The 20480-nt window shown below is 38.8% G+C and overlaps 1 protein-coding gene across 2 annotated transcripts in view; it reads left to right on the forward strand.

Moving 5' to 3' along the window:
• The window catches only part of CDH2 (cadherin 2), a 117816-nt gene that overhangs the window by 85248 nt on the left and 12088 nt on the right, over positions 1-20480 (forward strand). For both annotated transcript variants that reach the window (XM_061448602.1, XM_061448603.1), the window contains 7 exons: positions 4175-4312; positions 4675-4860; positions 6779-7035; positions 8378-8520; positions 9732-9965; positions 10410-10643; positions 12299-12438. In XM_061448602.1, the coding sequence (XP_061304586.1) occupies positions 4175-4312; positions 4675-4860; positions 6779-7035; positions 8378-8520; positions 9732-9965; positions 10410-10643; positions 12299-12438 (1332 nt within the window). The remainder of the gene's footprint in view (positions 1-4174; positions 4313-4674; positions 4861-6778; positions 7036-8377; positions 8521-9731; positions 9966-10409; positions 10644-12298; positions 12439-20480) is intronic.

Consider the following 20480-nt stretch of genomic DNA (forward strand, 5'->3'; position numbering starts at 1 on the left):
TGTGAACAGGATTTTGTCTCATAAGCCTGTTTGGTTTTAAGGAGCAGGTACACACTAAAGCAGAGCAATGCAAATAAGAACATTGGATGCTTGGCCTGGGTGCTGAGATGGGAGGTGTTCCTCAGCACCAGCCCTTTCCTCTTGCTGAGCTCTGTGGACAAAAGAGTAGATGGAAAATGGAATCGGCTATATGTTTTATGTATTTTGGAAGCTCCAGGAGAGTTTGTCCTCCCATTGTCTTTTTTCTTGTTCTTCACAGAGGGGTGGTAAATGTTGAAATCTTCTGCATGCTGTGCTGCTAAATTTGCAGTAATTCTCTGATCTGAATTCTGCTTACTAAAATCAATCAGGAAAAATATTGCTGATCTTAAAATCTGAAAAGCATGGTTCTAAGAAATAAACCAGTCAGTACTGGGAGCTGCATAGATGGAGGTCTGTCTCAAAGCCTGGACACACATTCAAAACCTTTAAAAAGAAAAAATAAATTAAAAAAATCTGACTGCCAGTAATTCCTTGGTACATGCTGGGCAAGTCCTGTTCTGTCTAGACAGTTCTTCACTATGCCCCACCATCAGAGAAGGAGGGTGCCAGATCCTCTGTTCTGGTTCACGCATTTGTGAGGTGGGAATAAAAATATTTCCCTCCCAACTCCAGATCTGTCATGGACTAACTGCTTTTGAACCACTTGAAAACTTCACAAGAGATAAGTGTTATTTTATAAACAAGCTATAAAATCCAAACAAATCTCTTTCAGGACATCTTTTTTCAACTTCTGTTTTACTAACCTCATTTTAGCTCATTAAATCTGAAGGTTTCTTTAAACTTGATTTGCTGTTCAGCTTTTAGCTGTTTGCTTATATTTGTTTAAAATAGAACACAAAAATGCTGTCTGATGCTCTGGGTTGACTATTAATATTCTGATGAATTTCAGTTTGAAAGGGAAAATCAGAAGATTTGAAAAGCTAAGCAGACAGATTTCGCAATTAATTTTTAAAGTTTTATTGACATTCATTCTAAGTTGTTTTTGAAGAGGATGAGTTTGAGGAAAGGAAAACCCTGAACTTTACGGTATTGCGCCCTATTAAATTAAAAGAATAATGGGCAGCATTGCCCTGGTTTTTAAAATCCCTTGGTCATCTTTGACAGGTGAACTTTCAGAAGGACATAGCGATAACTCTTTGGGTTTTATTGCTTGGTGACTAGCTGTACTGAAGTGATTTAACTTGGAAGAAACCGCCTGTCTGTGTAGCTTAGGCCCTCGCACCAGCAGCTGGAGAAGCACTGTCGTTTGCCATCAGTTTTCCTGATGGATCGCTCTACTGATATCCAAATGAGTATTTATAAACATTTCTTGCATATGTTGAATATTAATGATTAATGTCAAATCGTTCAAATATTAGATTAATATGAGATAAAATGGTTTCCTTCCCAAGCTGTTGCTTTGCTTCCTTTATTTCCTGAGTCATTTAGTGTAAGTCAATTAAATTAAAATGACCAGGATTCTTGGAAGCCAGATCTGAATTGAGCCCACGTCTGACAGTGGGCTGGGGAGTGCCGTGTTGCCCAAGGTTCATAAAATACTAGACACAATTCAAAATTCTTAAATTATGTGACACATTATTTAGGGTAGCATTGGTGTTGTAGGCATTCAAAAAGAGTGGTTCTTCTGATGCATTCCTCATCTGCTAGTATTTTAGATTATCGTGCACAATGCATTATCTGTGCTAACATGGCACAGGAGGAGAGTTGCTTAGGTAAGGGGACTCAGTTAAAAGCAGAAGAAATCTTTCACTTGCTATCCCAAAAGATCCTGTTTTATGAGATCCAGCTGTTGTTATTGCTTTTGCTATTGCTGTGGAATTCACTTCAGCATTAAAACATCTGCTTTACTGCTGGAGGTGCCAAAGAAGTCAGGCAGGGTACTTAAATTTACACACTGACATTCCTGCCTCACGTGAGGTTAATTCAGTAAAGTGCTCTTTTATTTGGCCTGTGTTGAAGTGGAAAGATGTGACCTGATGAGGTCTGTGTTCTTTCTTGAAGCTGCCAGTTCGTTTTCGGATGTGTTGCTATATCTGTGCAGGCTGCTGACACGTGCTCCGCAGCTTATTCCTGGCTGCTTCTCACAGTAAAAAGCAGAGAGCCACTCCCCCCATCTTCCCCATGCTTGCAAAGTTCTGTGCTTGTTGATGTCTGGTATTTCATTCCCAGCAGTTGATCTTCTGTATGTGAGTGCTGGGACGGGAAGAACAAACAAAACCGCATACAAGCTGTCTTTCGGGGCACTTTTTAGGAGTAGATTTCTCGTGCAGTTTTCTGTTAGAATTAAATAAGAAGACTGTATGAAAGTTGACTTTCGCAGTAATAATAATGGGACTTTTCTTAATGAAATTTGTTTCTTGGGATCAGTGTGTTAAGACCCAGATGAATCAGAAGCACCTGCTGTTTCAATAACATAGAATGATCTGGCTGCAAGATTTGCTTCAATACTGATCTGGAGTTTATTGCTTCACAATAAGTAAAGTCTATTTTTTTCCTGGATGAAAGTGGGAAAAGTATTTCCTTGATTCCCTTGTGACTACTTCTGGTAGTGTCATGAAGGAAACCTTCAGGGTGTTTATTGAAGCATTTTGAAGGTCACTTTGCAAGTATATTTTCCAAACCAGAATTCATATACATATTTCTGCATTATTGAACCATATATTGCATTTCTGTGTAAATAATCTAAGTCTTGCTTTTTTTAAAGAAGAACTGTGGGATGTATATATAGCAATACGCATTTGGGGTGTGTTGTAAGGGTTCCTTTGTGGAAGAGGACATCATAATAAGAGGACTGAGGCAATACCTTCAGTTTGAGATAAAGATGACTTATTTAAAAAATGTTTTTTAATTCAATGTCTCATATTTGCTGCTTGGAAGTGTGCATAAGCATTACATTTCTAGTGTCTGTTCTAATGTTGTAGTGTCTGGCCAAAATCCGTAAGAAAGTTAGATACAATCAGTGGAATCATCCTTGGTTATTTTTTGTATTGCTATCCATGGTCCCTTTTTGTAAACTGTTTCCATGAGAAGTAATCTGTCATATACTGCAGTCTTCAAGTAGTGGGAGAAAATAAGGTGCCAAGCGGAAAAAAAAAATCCTTTTCTTTAAGTACTTTTATTTTGCCAGCAGGCTTTTGCCAGTGTTAGTAAACCATTCATGAAAGTGATATTTCAAAGTAATAGCAGATCCTTATGGTTGTGTCTTTCCTTTTGGAAAGAACTGAAGGGTAACACCTAGCTCTCTGAGCTAGGAAGCTGAACCAGTAAATGGAAGAGCACGCACGATATTTGCATTTCAACATCAAGGAGTTAAAATCATCTTCCTAGCGACTCTATGCAACAACTCTCTTTCTAGTGTTCTTTTTTTTTCACTAGGACCTGCTCGACTTTGTTTTAAACAGTCTCTGTTGGGCATTTCTTGTGCTTGAGGAAACCCTGGCCCTGCTCCAGCTGTGACGGGATAATGGCATATGCAGCGGTTGGAGGGGGAGAAGGCTGAGGCTGCAGTGGTGGCCATCTTCAGCCAGGGTGCTTAACTTTTATGGAAATAGCCTGTACACTTGCTCCCTCCTCCCCTTTCTCCCAGCGTCCTTACTTGTCTCTGTTAGCCTTGACATCTTCAGTTTCCATAGCAATCACAAGACGTTGCAAACGGCGGGTTTGTTCTTGGGCTTGGCTGAAACAAAACCTTGGCAGTTGTGGCCGTTTGGCCAACTAAACCTGCCTTGGCTCAGTTCGCTTAAATGCTTTTGAGGACTTACCCTGTTTTAGTATAAACTGCACTCTGTGTTGGGGGATTTTTTTTTCCCCATTTGAAAAGCAATGTTAAATCTGTGATAACAGCATTAACTGTATAACATGGTTTTGATTTTTGAGAGCAGGAAGCAGGCAGTCTGTCCTTGTCTCAGTGACATTTGAAGAAAATCAAGCAGTAGTTCTATATAGCTAGATGCAACCTGGTGCTGTATTCCTGTGGCACAAACTTTACTCCTGTCATTTTGGCTGATGCTAACTGGAATAAACAGTGTGATAGGCTCCATTGCTTAGCACAGTGCAGTTTTGGGAACACCTGCTGTCCTATGGTAATGTTAGTTTTGTCTAAGTCTTATGTTGATGTCATTTTGTGTTTTAGAAAGTGCAACAATATACATTAATAATTCAAGCTACGGACATGGAAGGAAACCCAACATATGGTCTTTCAAACACAGCAACTGCTGTCATCACTGTGACAGATGTCAATGACAATCCTCCAGAGTTCACCGCCATGACTGTAAGTAGAGGGTAGGAGAAACTGAAGGATGTGCATATTTATAACCATTCCCCACTTTTCTCATTATATTCACAGACGGTAAATATTTATTACTTATTAAATATGTACTGGCAGGCAGAATTGAAATACATGCAGAATATTATATCCCTTAGATACAGTATTCTGTTTAGGCCAAAAGGCAAAAGCTGACAAGGGAATCAAACCATCCGTTTTCTGGGTGGCCTCAGGTAAACTTCATTAGATAAATTGTCAGACCTCCAGTGAAGAGAGATGTGCTTCCTAACGTTGATGAATATTCAGTATGGTGTGGCTCTTGCTTGCTTCTGCAGCCAAGGTAAAATGTTTTCTTGTGTTCTTTGCAGTTCTATGGGGAAGTACCAGAAAACAGGGTGGATGTGATCGTGGCAAACCTGACGGTAACAGATAAAGATCAGCCTCACACGCCTGCATGGAATGCAATGTACCGGATGACCGGAGGAGACCCAACAGGTCGATTTACCATCCTGACTGATCCCAATAGCAACGATGGGCTGGTGACTGTTGTGAAGGTGAGAGATGCTTGTGCTGCAGGGAATTAGGCAGAGATGGAATAAGTGGGAGAACACTGGGGAGTAGGGGAAAATGTGGGCTCCTGAGGCCACCATGAATCTGGAAAGCAGAATGGATGGGCCATTTCTGCCTTGTGGAATTTGGCTGTCTCTTGCAGCATTTTTTCTTTGCTTACGCTATTGGTAGTACTCCAGCTGATCAGTTTTAAAAATCAGGCTAGGTTGTTGAAACTGACAGATTTTGAAGCTGTATTTGCTACAAGATGGGAATTAGTCTGTGAAAAGGCATTTGCTTAGTACTGTTGCTAGAGTAAAAGAACAGCTTCCTACCTTCTGCCCCCCCCCCCCCCCCCCCCAGTAATCATGCTTGTTGTATGTGGGTTTTATGTCAACACGTTCCCATTAAGGAACAGATACATGCAGTCAAGGCACAATCAGAGAGGAAAAAGTGATAGGTGGGAGGCTACTTCTACAAGAGACTTTTAAGGACTGGCTATTTTTAAAGCCTCATTTAAATACCTTTTATGGAATAACTTGTCTATCTTCATTCTCTAGCCAGCACAGCTCTGTGTTGAGGAGTGACTTATTCCAAGTGATACTAACAATGTGGTTCTATAATTAAACTTGCCAGGCATTAGGCATCTTTCCTCATGGCCCTCTGATAAGTGTCTCATCTCTGAGTTGGCCTGTTCTGGTTTTCCTGATCCACTTCAAGTCAACTGTAAGATGCCAGCATTTCCATTTGGAAATTAAAACATTCACTTTTTTTTCCCCCTTAATTCTTTTTCTGACCCCCTTTTTTCTTTTTTTAATCTTGTCAGTATTTGGTGACAAAAAGATAGAAGTTTTTAAACAGCTGTAGTGGTAACTTGCAGTAGTTTTTTGTTTGTTTGTTTTGGGTTTTTTGTTGTTTTGTTTGTTACTTTGTTTTTAAAGAACTCTCTTGTTTTATAACTGCACTTCCCCAGAGGTACCAATTGTTCTATTACAGCCTTCCAGCAATAATTACATGAATATTTGTGCTTTGTAGCACTCCTTTAGGCACCTGACATGGGAAGAGTTGGAAGCCTTCCTACAGTTTTTATGGGCAGTGCAATGAGTTGATGGGTCAACATGAAGACTGGATTGTCTGCTGTCACTGAATTTATACTGTCATGTGCTAACTGCCCCTGTAAAGGTACAGGGTTCCTTCAACTCTAGAGTTAGTGCAAGTAGTACAGTGCACAGTACTAAGGCAAATCAGGTCTTGGGGAATGCCTCGCCCCTATGCAGTACAACAGCAGAACTCTAGCATCAAACTGATTTTACTCTTCCTCTTAAATTTGACTTCTGGCTTAGTGAGAAAGTCCCCACACTGAAGGTAGTCTAGACGGTGAAGATGCGAGCTGTAGGCATGCCATAAGTAGAATTAGCTGGGATTACAAAGAGTCTTTCTAGTGAAACATTAAGGGCATGGGAATCTCTGATCTGTGGGGCTAGGTATGATCATGCTCTTGTTTGAAGGTTGTTCATCTTCATTACCGGCAGAGGCAGATTTCTTTCCCCAGGAGAGCTTCTCATGAGGCACATCTGCTTACATGAGTGCCTGGCGCAAAGCTGGAAGTTTTCAAATCAGTTTCTCATGAAACTACTTGTTTCCTCAGTTACCTGTAATGGCAGTACCAGAGTAAGTTACATTCAAGAATGAGAAGGTTTCTAGCTGTTCTAACTTCAAAACTGCTGCTGCTGCTAAGCAAAATGCTAACCCAGTCTCCTGTTGAGGTGTTGTATTTAGTGTGTTTTCTTTAGGCTCTGTGCTCATTTTTGACAAAAGCAGCACAAGTAAGGCTTAAAAGTGTGCTTTAAAGTAAAAATGTTATCATGTGTCCATTGCTGGTTTTAGTGAATGTTAACACTTTCTGCTCTTTGCTTTTCGCAGCCTATTGACTTCGAGACCAACAGGATGTTTGTACTTACTGTAGCTGCGGAAAATCAAGTGCCTTTGGCTAAGGGGATTCAACATCCTCCTCAGTCAACAGCAACTGTGTCCATTACGGTCATTGATGTGAATGAGAGCCCGTATTTTGTTCCAAACCCTAAGCTTGTACGTCAAGAAGAAGGACTACTTGCTGGTAGCATGTTGACAACTTTCACTGCTCAGGACCCAGATCGTTACATGCAGCAAACCTCTCTAAGGTCTATACGAACCCTTTGCAGTTATTTAATAATTGAAATGTAATATCTGTGTTACAGAATGGATGGGGAGCAAAAAGACTGCATATGAAATGACTGCGTTTACCACAGCACATAGCTATATAAATACTTCCTGTAGGTTTTGTGCAGCTTTCTCTAAAAGGATTTGTTGCTGTAGAGAAGGTGATCCAGCCCATATTCATATATCTGTAAACTGTGTGATATCCTAATGCAAAGTCCCACTTCATCAAGGTAGAATAAAGTATATGCAGTGTCCCGACAAATTAAGTCAGAGCGGACACGTGAACTAAGATCATTTGCAGTTTTAATTAAACAATAATTTTGACATGGCAGCAAAACCACATCATATTGTTGACCACATCTAAAGGGTTTTCTCGTTTATTCTCCAGGAATGCCAAGTGCTGCTGTTGTCTATCTGTGTACTCTTGAACCGATAGCTATGATCATAATTTGCCCAGTGACTAAGCCTATGCTAAATGAGAAAAGAGACTAAACCACAGAAATTTCAAAGCATGCATTCTCATACCTTGTTTAAAACATGGTCATTGTCTGCAAAGCTAAGGCACAGTGACTAGCCTTGTGCCAGAACTCAGGTTCTGAGCTTATCCAGTAGCTTTTTTAGCTCATGTAGAAGAAACTCCAGAACGTCATTTTCGTCTTTCCTTCCAAAATCAAGATTGTTACAATTTTATTTTCATTTAATTTCGTTTAGCTGATATTTTACTCGTTTCTGGATGTAACCGTCATAGACATGATTGTATGAGGACTTAGATATATGCATTTTTAATGACCTAAGGTATCTTGCACTTGATTAATGTCAAAGAACATTTCTCAGATGGAAGGATGGTTTTGAAAAACACTCCTCTTTCAAATTAAGATGAGAAGTACGCAGTAAAACAGGGCCTCTAAAAATTAACATTGGAAGCACTAGAATAATGCAAGTTAGTGCTACTCCAACACTCTGTCCGTTACCTCTCTCCTGCTCTCAGCACTCTGATAAGATAAAAGTTAGTATGAAAAGTTCTGTCGGTCTAGAACAAGCAAGAGGGAGTCTTAATGAATATTTTGAGTCTGAATGTTACATAGTTTATGGTAATCATGTAATTTACATGGCAGGGCACTTCAAGAATCTAAATGTAGGGCTGTTTCTAATGCTTATTTTCAAGAATTTTAGTGACAAGGCTTAATAAATGGAAAGTAGTGAAATACTGTCTTCAAATAAAAAAAACCCAAACTGTTCAGAATACAAATTAAGATACTAATGTTGTCTTTGCCAGTATTTACGTTGACAGAAAGATAACACAACTTGTGGTCAAATACACAGGTACTCAAAACTTTCAGATCCTGCAAACTGGCTGAAAATTGACCCTATTAATGGACAAATAACTACTACGGCTGTTCTGGACAGAGAGTCAATATATGTGCAAAATAATATGTATAATGCAACATTCCTTGCTTCTGATAATGGTATGTATCCCCATGGTATTTTTTTTTTTCAAAAAGCTTTCTTCTGCATGGTTAAATCGCATTCAGTTTTACCAGGGCAGAAAGTAAGATAACTTAGAACACATCCAGTTGGAAGTCTGTATTAGTATCAGACTTTGTGTATTTCCCAGCTGCTTGGGAAGTGGGCTGACAGGTAATTCTGTGAGCTTGGAGAAGGGCACTGGCTTAATTATGGTAGTTCAGTTTATTGAAAACTGAAAAAAAAAAAAAAACCTGCGCAGGAGATTCGCACGCATAAGTGGCCTTTATGGGGAGTAACGTGTTGGGGAGAGCTGTTGTATTTTTCCACATTCAGGCTACAGCAGTGCAGAGGGAAAAGTGGCTTGTCATTGTGAGTTCATTAAGGACAATTAACAATCTCTGCTCGAAAATGAGTCCTGTGATTTCAGCTGGAGTGCTGTGCTGTTCATAGCCGATACCAGAAAGATGGACAGGTGCACTTAGGCATTCTGGCATCAGGGAGGAATACTGAAACACTGGGGCTGTTTATCTTTTGGAGAAGACAAATGGTAGAATTTCACAAACTGGATCTGTATAACAAAGCTAGATTAACTGTTTCTATCTTTTTGGTTCTGTTCTGGAGAAAATAAACGGAACTGAGTATTTTGGGAGCCGTGGGGAGTGGAATAAGAACCATTGCTAATTATACTAAGAAATTCAATGCCACGTGTTTCACGTAAATGTGCAACTTTAGCAAGGTTTACGGAACATCACATATTCAATGTGGATAGCAAGTAGCATGCTGGAAGTCAGTATTAGAAAGAATTTAAATAGCACATTTGTGGTAAAGGGTGGTTGTTAGTCCTCGAAGTTACAAAATAAATTCTCCAGAGGATAAATTATCCCAGTTTTTATACCAGCTTTTCTTTGAAGCATTCAATATAGACCATCTCTGGAGATGAACTGGCTGTCTGGTCAGTAAAAGGCTTGAGGCCCTGATCTGTGGATCTGTAGTCATTTGCTGAATTTTGCTGAGAACAATTTCTCTGAGAACAGGCTATGTAAGAATTGTGTGTTGGCAGGAGCAGTGACAGTATTAGATTGGTTGGTAAAGCCAGAATCCCAAAACTGAGGTGAACCAATGTACATGGCAGTTGGAAGGTGTTGGTATAGCTTTGCTTAAGTAACTTTGCAATTAGAAACAGACTTGATATTGTTTTCTTTTCTTTAAGGAATTCCGCCAATGAGCGGAACTGGCACACTTCAGATATACCTGCTGGACATCAATGATAATGCCCCCCAAGTGAATCCGAAAGAAGCCACAACTTGTGAAACTGTACAGCCTAATGCTATTAACATCACTGCTGTGGACCCTGACATAGATCCAAATGCAGGCCCATTTGCCTTTGAGCTGCCTGACACACCTGCTAGCATTAAGAGGAATTGGACCATTGTTCGAATTAGTGGTAATTAACATTATTGAAGTCTTAATAATTTTAAAGAAATCACTGAATATCGTAGAATGGTTTGTGTTGGAAGGGACACCTTCCACCAGACCAGGTTGTTCAAAGCCCCATCCAGCCTGGCCTTGAACAGGTTGGATATGCTTGAATGTTTGTATATCCTTGAATATGCTTTTCTGTATTTTACTTAGGTATCATTTTGCAATGTACATGAATTCAGTTAATACAAATAGGAAAGCACCTTTGTGTAAGTTCCCCAAATGATAGGAAGCTTTAAGAAAGAAAAAATGTTCACAGTAATAAAGAAGTCTGTTATACTGGGTGTCATGTAGTGTGCTGAACCATAAGTTAATTCAGAGCTCAAGATGAGACATTTTTGCCAGTATTGTTTTAAACCTACATGAGCAGTACATTACTTTTTAACAAGTGCTTCATTTTCACACACAGGTGATCACGCCCAGCTCTCTTTAAGGATCAGGTTCCTGGAGGCTGGTATCTATGATGTGCCCATAGTAATTACAGATTCTGGAAATCCACATGCTTCTAGCACTTCCGTGCTGAAAGTGAAAGTTTGCCAATGTGACATAAATGGAGACTGCACTGATGTTGACCGGATTGTTGGTGCAGGGCTGGGCACTGGTGCCATCATTGCAATTCTGCTTTGTATCATCATCTTGCTCAGTGAGTATATAGATTTCTTAATTCTCTTTTAATCTTGCTTTGCAAGTATTATCTTATGTTGTAGTCCCATATGCCTTGATAAAACCAGGCGAGTGATTAAAGACTCAAGTCCAAAGATTGTTGTTGCTTCGTTCAGTGTCTTCGACAAGTGTGAAAACTCTCCTGATCATAAAGTATGAGGAGTCTGTGAGATCATAACTAGCACTTGCCTGGAAGTCAGGCCCCACAGTGGGTTTGTGAAAGAGATTTTTATGTGCCCATGAGCGCTTTTTCTATTACGTCAGTGAGTGACCAAGTTGAAGGTGTGATTAATCTTGAGACATCTAGTGTCTTTTGTGCTGTTGATACTATGTGATTTGATGCCACCCACAGTGGGTAATAATGCCTTTAAGGAGTGCTCTGGTGTTACTACTGTTGTGCCTTAGATTAATGTAAGTAGGCTTTTTGATTTTTGGAAAGTAATAAATCAGAGCCCTTCATATAAGGCCCGACAAGCAGGCAGCCATGCAGGAAGACTGAAGTGTATGTTTAAGTACTACATAAAGTTGTGCTAATATTTTATTTTTGTGTCAAGTCTGTTCAATAAGGGAGATGACTAAACATCATGACTAAGTGTCTGCCCAGTGCAGTAAATTAGATGCTAGCTCTCCTACACGTTGTGGTTAACTGATTTCCAATAGTGGTGGCACAAAAGGAAAGGATTAACCTGTTCAAAGTGTATTGTGCACCAGTCCAGAACATACAAAATGAGGGAAAGGAGTAATTTGAAAGCATAAAATAAAAAAGTATTTGAGCCTGGCTAAGCCCGTGGCTGTACACAGGCACAGTACAATTATTTTCTTGATATAAGATACTCTTAAAATGTTCAGTATTGAATTAACAAAGCTTTCTTCAAACTGTCAAATCCTTCAAGGCATTCTTCATATATTGACATTGCAGATGCATTGTATTTTCTTTCCATGAAGATGTTTATAACTGGAAACATGCTTACTGTATTAGGAATTACTTTACATTTATTCTGTTTTGTTTCTCCTACAGTTTTAACAGCTTTAGTTTGTAAGCAAACGGTATAACTTGAAATTCCTCAGGTTAAAGATTAAAAATATATAGCTCTAAATGCCACTGCATTTTCCTCAGCCTTAATTCCTCTTACTTCTAAACATAAATCTAAACTTAGGCAACAGTACAGTCTGTTCTCTGCTGAGCTTTATGCCAAAATAGCCTAACCTTGGTGATGTTCAAACATCAGAATTACTTAAACTATATAATTGCTATATATTCTTGGGACATAGCAGAAATAAATATAAATAATATAATCTGCTAGCATTCTTGCCACTACTGGTAAGATTCCCTTCTTAATTCAGTGTTTTATGAAGCTTGTTTTTTCTTATTTCTTTTCATGACAAGTTTATTCTGCAGATGTGGAATGGATATGTGATTTACAGTCTTGAATATGTGTTTGATTTCCAAATCCAATTGCCTATAGTAGCCTGGATTTAAATATTTCTTGTTTAAGATGCCTTCTGTGAAGCTGTTTATTAAAAAAAACCAAACCAACTATACAAAAAAACAAACACCAAATTTGTACCATTTTCTATGGCTGTGCTTCAGAATGAAAATGTGTTGGTTTTTATGTCTTCCTTTTTGCAACATAGTTTTAGTTTTAATGTTCGTGGTATGGATGAAACGCCGGGATAAAGAGCGTCAGGCAAAGCAGCTCTTGATTGATCCAGAAGATGATGTGAGGGACAACATTCTGAAATATGATGAAGAAGGTGGTGGTGAAGAAGATCAGGTGAGGAATGATCGGTGGTTTTTATGCATAGATTTGCATTTCACTCTCCACTTTATTTTGGGTTTGGGTTTTGTTTTTTTTTTCAGTTCCAGAAATACCAATTTCTTGCCTTTTGGAATAGATGCAAAATCAGTATCTTGTCCACTTAAAGTCACAACATTCTGGCCATGCTTCAGCTAAGGCTGTTGCATTTAAATGAAAATTGGCATCCACTCTTGTCGCAGTCTGTGCATCTTCTTCACTCCTTGTGTGGGATTCTATTGTACAGAATCACCAGTGCAGAGGGCCTAATACAGTCTATTCTGAATATCACCCTTTTTTGGTGAGGGGTGAATGCCTTTCTAGATATACAGTAATGTTGGCTATTGACAGATTGCCACTACTGGGACTTCAGCTTGGAAAGTATTTGTGTTTCAAGTAGCTGTCAGGGCACATCTGTATTTAGTCAAATACCTTTCCAGTCAGGTGCCATATGTATTTACTCTCATGTCACCTCTGATTGAACCACTGCTGATATGTCAGAGGACTCAGAGTGATGTGTATATGCTAAGAATAGCTTCTTTTTCCATATATTTCTCCAAGTTAGTGAATTTCCAAGCAGTGCGATTTCCTTGCTTCAGAGGAGGTTTTTTAAAGTGCTTTATGAATATGACAAACAGATTTATGCACATTATTAGTGGTAGAAGTAAGTATAATAATTGCAAAGGGGACAGTGCATATAATACAGGCTCAGAAATGTTCCAGTAAGAAGCCTTGCAAAACTAAGCGTAATTCTTCCATACATCCCCAGTCACAGTCATCTGGCACTTGAGTTATCTAAAAAGTGTCTCCCTTCAGTGGTACAGGCATTTATAGCTTCCTTCTGCTCGTTTGTTTGTTTGTCTGAAATTTGTGTTCCCCTTAGTAATTTCCATGCTTCCTGCATTTCCCCAAGTACTGTTCCTACTTCCTGGCTTTTCTTTTTAAGTAATTTGCAAAGGAAACTTCAGTTCATGCAGTTTTGGAAAATTGCTTATGTTATTAAATAAATTGAAGACAACCCTTTGAGTCTCTCTGTATATTCCAGTTGTTTATACACAGACAGTTTGAGTACAAGAATTACATCCTGTCTGTGCATCTGTTACTGCACAGAAGTTACAAGCTTTAAGAACATGAAGAAATTTCAGTCTTGTGAGACCAAATTTTCCAGTTCACATATCATAGACTGGTTTGGCTTGAAAGTAATCTTAAAGCTCATCCGGTTCCCCCCCCCCGACACGTGCAGGAATACCTTTCACCAGACGAGGTTGCTCAAAGCCCTGTCCAGCCTGGCCTTGAACACTGCCAGGGATGTGGCATCCACAATTCACCTTGTCCTATCACTACCTGTTGTAAAAAGTCCCTCTGCAGATGACTTGTAGGCCCCCTTTAGGTATTGGAAGACTGTCCCCAGCTTTTGTTCATCCGCAGTCTCTGGGGGATCTGTTTAGCAATTTTCATGTGGCTTTGATTTTTAATTGCTGTCCATGCAACCCTCAGAACAGTCAGTAAGGTTCTCAGAGTATATACTGTTCATTGGGAAGTCACAGGAAATCCTAGAGTAGTTTTGGGACAGGTTGTGCTGCAGATTGAAAACTTTCAGCATGGTTGTAACAGTGTACAGGGAGAGTAGAATACTGAATAGTTTAGAAATGGTACTGAAGTCTCTCTTGTCTATCTTGTACTGTGCTCCTCCTCTCATACTGAGGTATAGACAGAGGTTGTCTTTGTGAGAGGTATAGTCAGGGTAGTGTGGTAGGAGGCAACATGGTGTCAGTGCTGTAGGGATTAGCAGGATGTAAACCATCTACAAATGCAGCCTTTCACTGCAGTGAATGAGCATAGTACATTCAATGAAAGGAAAAACTGATGGTGGGTGGAGTAGCAGTAAAGTGAAGTGGTAAGAAATGTGAAATTAGGATCATTTCCTCTCACTGTGAGTAAAGGAAGCACCTAGACACAGAGGTGTCTCAGTGAATGAAAACTGAATGATTTTTAACCACAAAACCCCTGCTTGCTTTCTTAAGACAAATTTTAAAGCCACAGTTAAAAATTAATTTTCTTAGCTGCCAGCCCTGTAGTTTGGGTACACTGGTCCCTTTCCTGATCCAGCAGTAGACCGTCGTGCCTGAGAGTCTAAAAGGTCTTTTATGTACTCCAAACATAACGAGCAATACAGGAAAAGAAAGTAAAAGCTGATATGAAGCATATAGCAAGCTTTTATATGTATATTTCTATTGCAAGACTTTTAGACCACTATGTAGACAAAAAGGGAAGAGGCCCTCCCACGGCTCTGGAGTTAGGAATTTATTCCTGTACAGAGTGGCTGAATAGAGAACATAAACTTGTCATGTAGGCACTTAATTTTCTATCTATGATGCATGATGGAAATAAGTTCTGTCTTGCTTTTCAGGGGGATTATTATACTTAATTTTAGTTTGATGTTTTGTAAAATCTATTTTCTGTTTGTGCTTAACTAGATAATAGTTCCAGGTTAATTTGTTCTCAATTTCCTCCTTGCCCCCTTCACCTCATGTGCCCAGGCGAAAGAGGGAGGATTATATTTGCTTGAGTTTTATTCAGTTTTGCACATATTTTATGTGAGATTTAAGAACTTGGAATGCTAAGCTTCTGAAATGTCCCAACGAGTTCCCTGCCGAGTAGTAATCTCATTTTTGCAAACCGTGGCTTAGCAAAATACTATACAAGCAAAGCTATGTGCAAAACATTGTGGGCAAAAGGCACTGGCCGTAAGGATCTTTGCATTTTGTCAAAGTTAAAGTAAGCATTAAAGTGTCAAAGTTACTGTCCTAAAAATGCATGAGACTGCCAGCAAAAATCCATTTTCAGAATGGGGCCTCATATGGTAAAACTGCCACTGTTCTATTAAAATCAAGAAAAAATATTTCATGTCAACCTTGCATCCACAAGTCATCAACAGATGACAGAGGAAAATGTACTACATCAGTATTAACTTTTTATGGTGCACTCTTTCCAAAGCATCAGGATTGATTGAACTAGCAGCTTCAGTAGAAGGCAGGGCACAGGGTGACTCAGAAACACGGGACCATCCAACCCAGGGTACATCTCATGCAGCAAAACAGAAGGGAATGCTCAAAGTGTCATGTGAATCTCAGTGAAAACAGTATTACAAACTCCTCAGATATTTTTATCATCTGTACCTTTTTAAATTACTTACTTCTATTTATAGCAAGCAAATTACTTAGGCTTTTTTGAAATCACCTGCTTTTCTGGGTGAATACTTGAAGATTTGCCTGCTATTGCCTAATTTTTCTTGTTTATCCAAGATGTTTAGGTGACCTGAAGATACAGCTGGTAAGGCTTGAAGATAAGTGAAGTTAGGACTCTGCATCCTGAACCAAACTACTTTTAGATTAGTGGGTTTGCTGTTGAGGTAATTTTATTTAAGAGGGTTCATTTGTTCATTTGAAAGTTATGCAGTTTTGTTTCTTACAATTCCTTGAGTACAATTTCTTTCATTTGTTCAATTTCTTACAATTTCTTGAGTACAATTTCTTTCATTTGTTCATTTGAAAGTTACGCAGTTTTGTTTCTTAGCTGTCATTGCAGACCCAGAAACTCCTAAAGTACCCTTGGCACATTCCTTTCAAACTCTTTGTATGTGCCATCAGGGTAATGTCTCCCGCAGCACATTTTATGAGTTCCAAATTCCAGCTAGTTCTTCCTAGTCATAGCAACTGTCAACAAAAAGGTAGAATTCCTGCTTGATTTTGTTTGTTGTTTTGTTGTTTGGTTGGGATTTTTTCTCTCCTGTGCTAACATTTTGAAGGAATTATGCTGTAAAGTCTGTCACAAAAGAGCAGTTTTTTTCCGTAGTGAAGGTCTTCTATTCCAGTTGAGGCCATCTTGGCCTGCTTTGTTCACTCTGACAGACTGAATGCTTGTAAAGAAAATTGAGGTTCTTGAATGATTCATAGTCTTCCTCTAGCCTGGCATGATGTACACAGGGTGATCTTCACAGCAGTTGAGAAAAATGCTTTTAATTCCCTAAACCAGAAAAGCTCTTGAGCCATAGGTCATAACTGAAGTCAGCCTGCTCCCCACTGAACAGCATTGTCGATACTGAAAATGTTCTGGTCTTTTATCAGCTAGTTTCTTGCGGGCTGAAAACCTGTACAGCACTCCTGTTATTCCAGGCAGAAACATTTTTTCCTGATATTGGGAAAGATCAATGTAGTAGCAGAAGCTGGGGACAACAGGGTATGGAGAGGAAGCAGAGGTATTCCAGATATTGTTGGGACATGAGAGGCTTTGAGTCAGCATTGTTCCACCAAAGTCAGTGGTTGGACCAGTTTGGTTGCTGGTTTGAGGAGGGAGGGGAAGTGTTGTCGAGTTTTTTAGTTTACTTTAGGGGTTGGTTGTTCAGTTTGTTGGTTGGTTTTTCTGTTTGTTTCAGTTTTCTGTTTGTTTTTCAGTTTGGCATCTGAATCTTTAACTTAGCAGTTGGGGTGGGGGGACACTACAGTTTGCTATATCCTGAAATAGAAGTGCCTAGTTATTGCTGGTAGTGACCCTCTTGATTATTACTTGACCATGATCTAGAGGTTGCAGTTTTTTTCAGAAATGCAAGGTGTGAGGTACAAATGACGAATATTCTCTCCCAACACGATGTGCTCTCAACTTGTAATACTGTTGTCAGTCTGAATTCCAAAACCTCATGTCAGCTGAGTGTTAAAGCAATTAGCACTTGTCTGCAGCATAGTTCACGCACATAGCAGATCACAACCCATAAGCATCAGTAATTTGTTTTCATTGCATGTCTCAGGCCGTTTGTGTGATTTACATTGAAGCAGTGGGTGCTTGACTGGGATACGTGCAGCATATGTCAGCCTGGTAACTGTGATATATCTTTTTCTATGTTATTGCCTCTGTATACATCTCATTGCACAAGATGATCCTCTCATCTCCTTTGAGCCCATTTCTATAGTGTTTTCTGAATTCTGGTAGTACTTGTTCACACAGGTGGTCCTGTTGAAGCAAGTTCTCTGAGCAAGTGGGTGGTATGCTTTGAAAGTATTGCAGATTAGCTGTTTTGAGCCTGTATTTTAATCTAGCTCTCAGATCTCTTCAGCACAAGAGTTTCCAACACAATGATTTTGCTATCGTTCACAGTAATTTTCATCCATAAAGATTCTAAGTGTTCCTTTCTAGAACACCTTTTCTTATGAGTCTTTTCAGACATTAGTTAATAGCTTGGTGTTTTTTTCATATTTTATTATATGTTTATATAGAAAAATAGTAGCATTTATTTAAAAGGGGATAATAGCATTAAGAACATAATACGTTATTTTTATGTGTGCAGGATCTAAATTCCTCCTTTATAGAAAGGGTAGCATTTGTGTGTCGTTGACAAAAATGAACTCGGTAATCTTTTGGCATTTTAGGGTTTTGGTCTGGGTTTTTCGTGTGTGTGTTTTGGTTTGGTTTTGTGTCTTTTTTTTTGGGGGGGGGGGAGTCAAGGCAGGTTCCTTATAGTCATAACTTCCTGTACGCCTGCATCTTAAGATAACAGTGGTCATCTGTGTTGGATCTTATTGTAACCTCTGTTTGTAAATACAACAGTTGTAATCAAATTCATTTGATTATATTTTATTTTCACCACCCTATCTAAGTGTTATTCAGATCACATTCTAACCTTTATTTTGCATTGCATTAAGATTGGAATATGTTTAGAAATTTTAATGATAATGAAATAACTGTTGCTAAGACATCCCTAGGAATATACAATATTATAATAGAATGTAGTTATTTTGGGGGTTGTGTTTGCTTACTAAGACGTTAACTTCATTTTTTGAATGAGCAACTCATGCAGTGTTCCTGTGGAGGAATTACTGTCATTCCTTAGTGAATCTTTATCTCATCATACGAAAAGTAATGTTTCTGTAATTCCATTAAAAAATTCTTTTGTCTTTTATCCTGTCTAGACTGTCCCTGTTACAGTGTTTTATGTGCAGCTAGAGTTTAACTTTCACCTTTTTTGTTATTAGAAAAAGCTAAGTTAGCTTCTTGGTTACCTTAAAAATGAATACCCCAGATGGATCTATAATAAAAACAAATGGGAAAAGCAATATGACAGAATCAGAATGTGAGAGGCAAATAAAGACCAACTGCTAGCAGAGTCATTCTGACTAGCTTCCCACCTGTAGCCTATGTCTAGTCAGTGCTCTCTGCTTTGTTTCTGGTTTTGGTATGGGTTTTTTTGGTTTGGTTTGGTTTGGTTTGGGTTTTTTGTTTGTTTTTTGGTGGGGTGGGTGGTCCATTATTTCAGCAGATGTAAGATTTAGGGCAAATTGTAGTGTTTTGCAGAACTTGGGCAATATTTTGTGTGCAAATTTCTCATAGCTTTTCAGGGTGATGTTTGGCGGTGGGATGGTAAGATATAGCAGGATTGGGTTTCATTTCCTTTTTCTTGGTTTTTAAAAGATCTTGGCAGATGGGAACATTCAACTGTGTAAAAATATTTCTTCCCTTGCTTCCCCATCCCATTCCTCTATCGGAATAGACAGTGATTCTCTTTGGAACAAAAAGGCAAATCAGAACATGTGTTTTATCCATAGGTACTTCAAGTCATAGTTTGCTTTATTCTCTTAAGCCAAATAAAAAATAGGGTTTACACTAAGGCACCATACTATAAAAGGGGTGACTGAAATGCACACTTCTGCCAATGTTGCTTTTCATGCGCTTACACCACTGCAGCTGATTTTATTCAGTGAATTATGCATACAGCTCTCGCCATCAAATTAAGTGATCTGGTGACAATTGAATTGATTATTTCTTGCATGGAATAGATCTGAGCTTTCATATTTCTTTGCAAAGGCTGCATCCTTTGAAAATGAGAAACAGGTGTAGCGTTTTTGTTATATTAGTCATATCTTCAGGCCTGTATTCATGCATAGCTGAAGATTTAGTTCAGTACAAGGTAAAATAAACAAGTCATCCCTGAAAGTGTATAACAGTCTTGTGAATGGCCAGGAAATAAACTAAGAGCTCTGAGATAACTGAGAATCTAGATACATAAATTATTAATAAATGTGTCAGGCTGCACGTGCTAGGATGTATCAATGTGAATGTTAGAGAAAACTTCTTAGTAGTGAGTGGAAAGCTCAATTTAGATGTAGTATATTCCACTATTTTCAGAGTTTTCTGCTCTGGAAAACAGTGCTGTCTGTGCACAGCAATTCATAGTTTTAGTAAGTTGTGGTTTCATTCTGTTGTTTGCAGTTCTGCTTTATAATGCTCCAGTGTGCATTCATATAAAGCAGGTCCAGTCACTGTAAAACTTTTTATTTTAAGTTTTAGCAAAGTACTTGAGTAGATCTTCTAAAATACAAACACAAACAGAACAGCTGATTCAGGAGAAAAAAAAACACAGTTGACTTTATAAAACTAGAAGCTTTATTTTCTGGCCTATTCCCTCATTTTTATTTTGGTTTTTTTTTCAGAAATTATAGAATTTGGTAACTGTCTGTCAGAAAGCAGCATACTTTCTTAAAAAATCTTGTCAACTGCTGTACCTGACGACTGCCATATGAGGGATTATCACTCAGATACTGTTAAATTAATAGCTTCATTGCACAAGAGGAAGTTGTTTAAGGGAAGAGATTTTGAAGGCTGCGTTATCTTGAATCTCTGTAAATCAGTGATTACTCTTGAATAGGAAATGGCCTTTCCTTCTATTTTGGGCATTTCTTCTATTCAAGTTGAGATATTTAGACAGTGCTTCAAACTGCTGTGTAGATGTTCTTAAGGAATTGCTTCTTGGGGTTTTAGACTCTTGTGCCTACACATCTTGTAAAGTGGTTAATTTGTTTTGGCTTGGATAGCTGGTTTTGACATTTAGCACTTTCTCACTGGGATCTCGCATTTCAGGAATGTGAGATGGGAGCTAGTAATCGTGTAAGTCTGTTTAAAGCTGTCTAGAACTAGGTGAATAGCTAATAAGGTCAATATTTGTAATCAGCTTGGTGGGGAGGCAGTTGGTG

This window comes from Pezoporus flaviventris, unplaced genomic scaffold (assembly GCF_033815535.1).
Source record: "Pezoporus flaviventris isolate CSIRO_AGI_PZ_B2104156 unplaced genomic scaffold, CSIRO_AGI_Pfla_v1 ptg000007l, whole genome shotgun sequence".
NCBI lineage: Eukaryota > Metazoa > Chordata > Aves > Psittaciformes > Psittacidae > Pezoporus > Pezoporus flaviventris.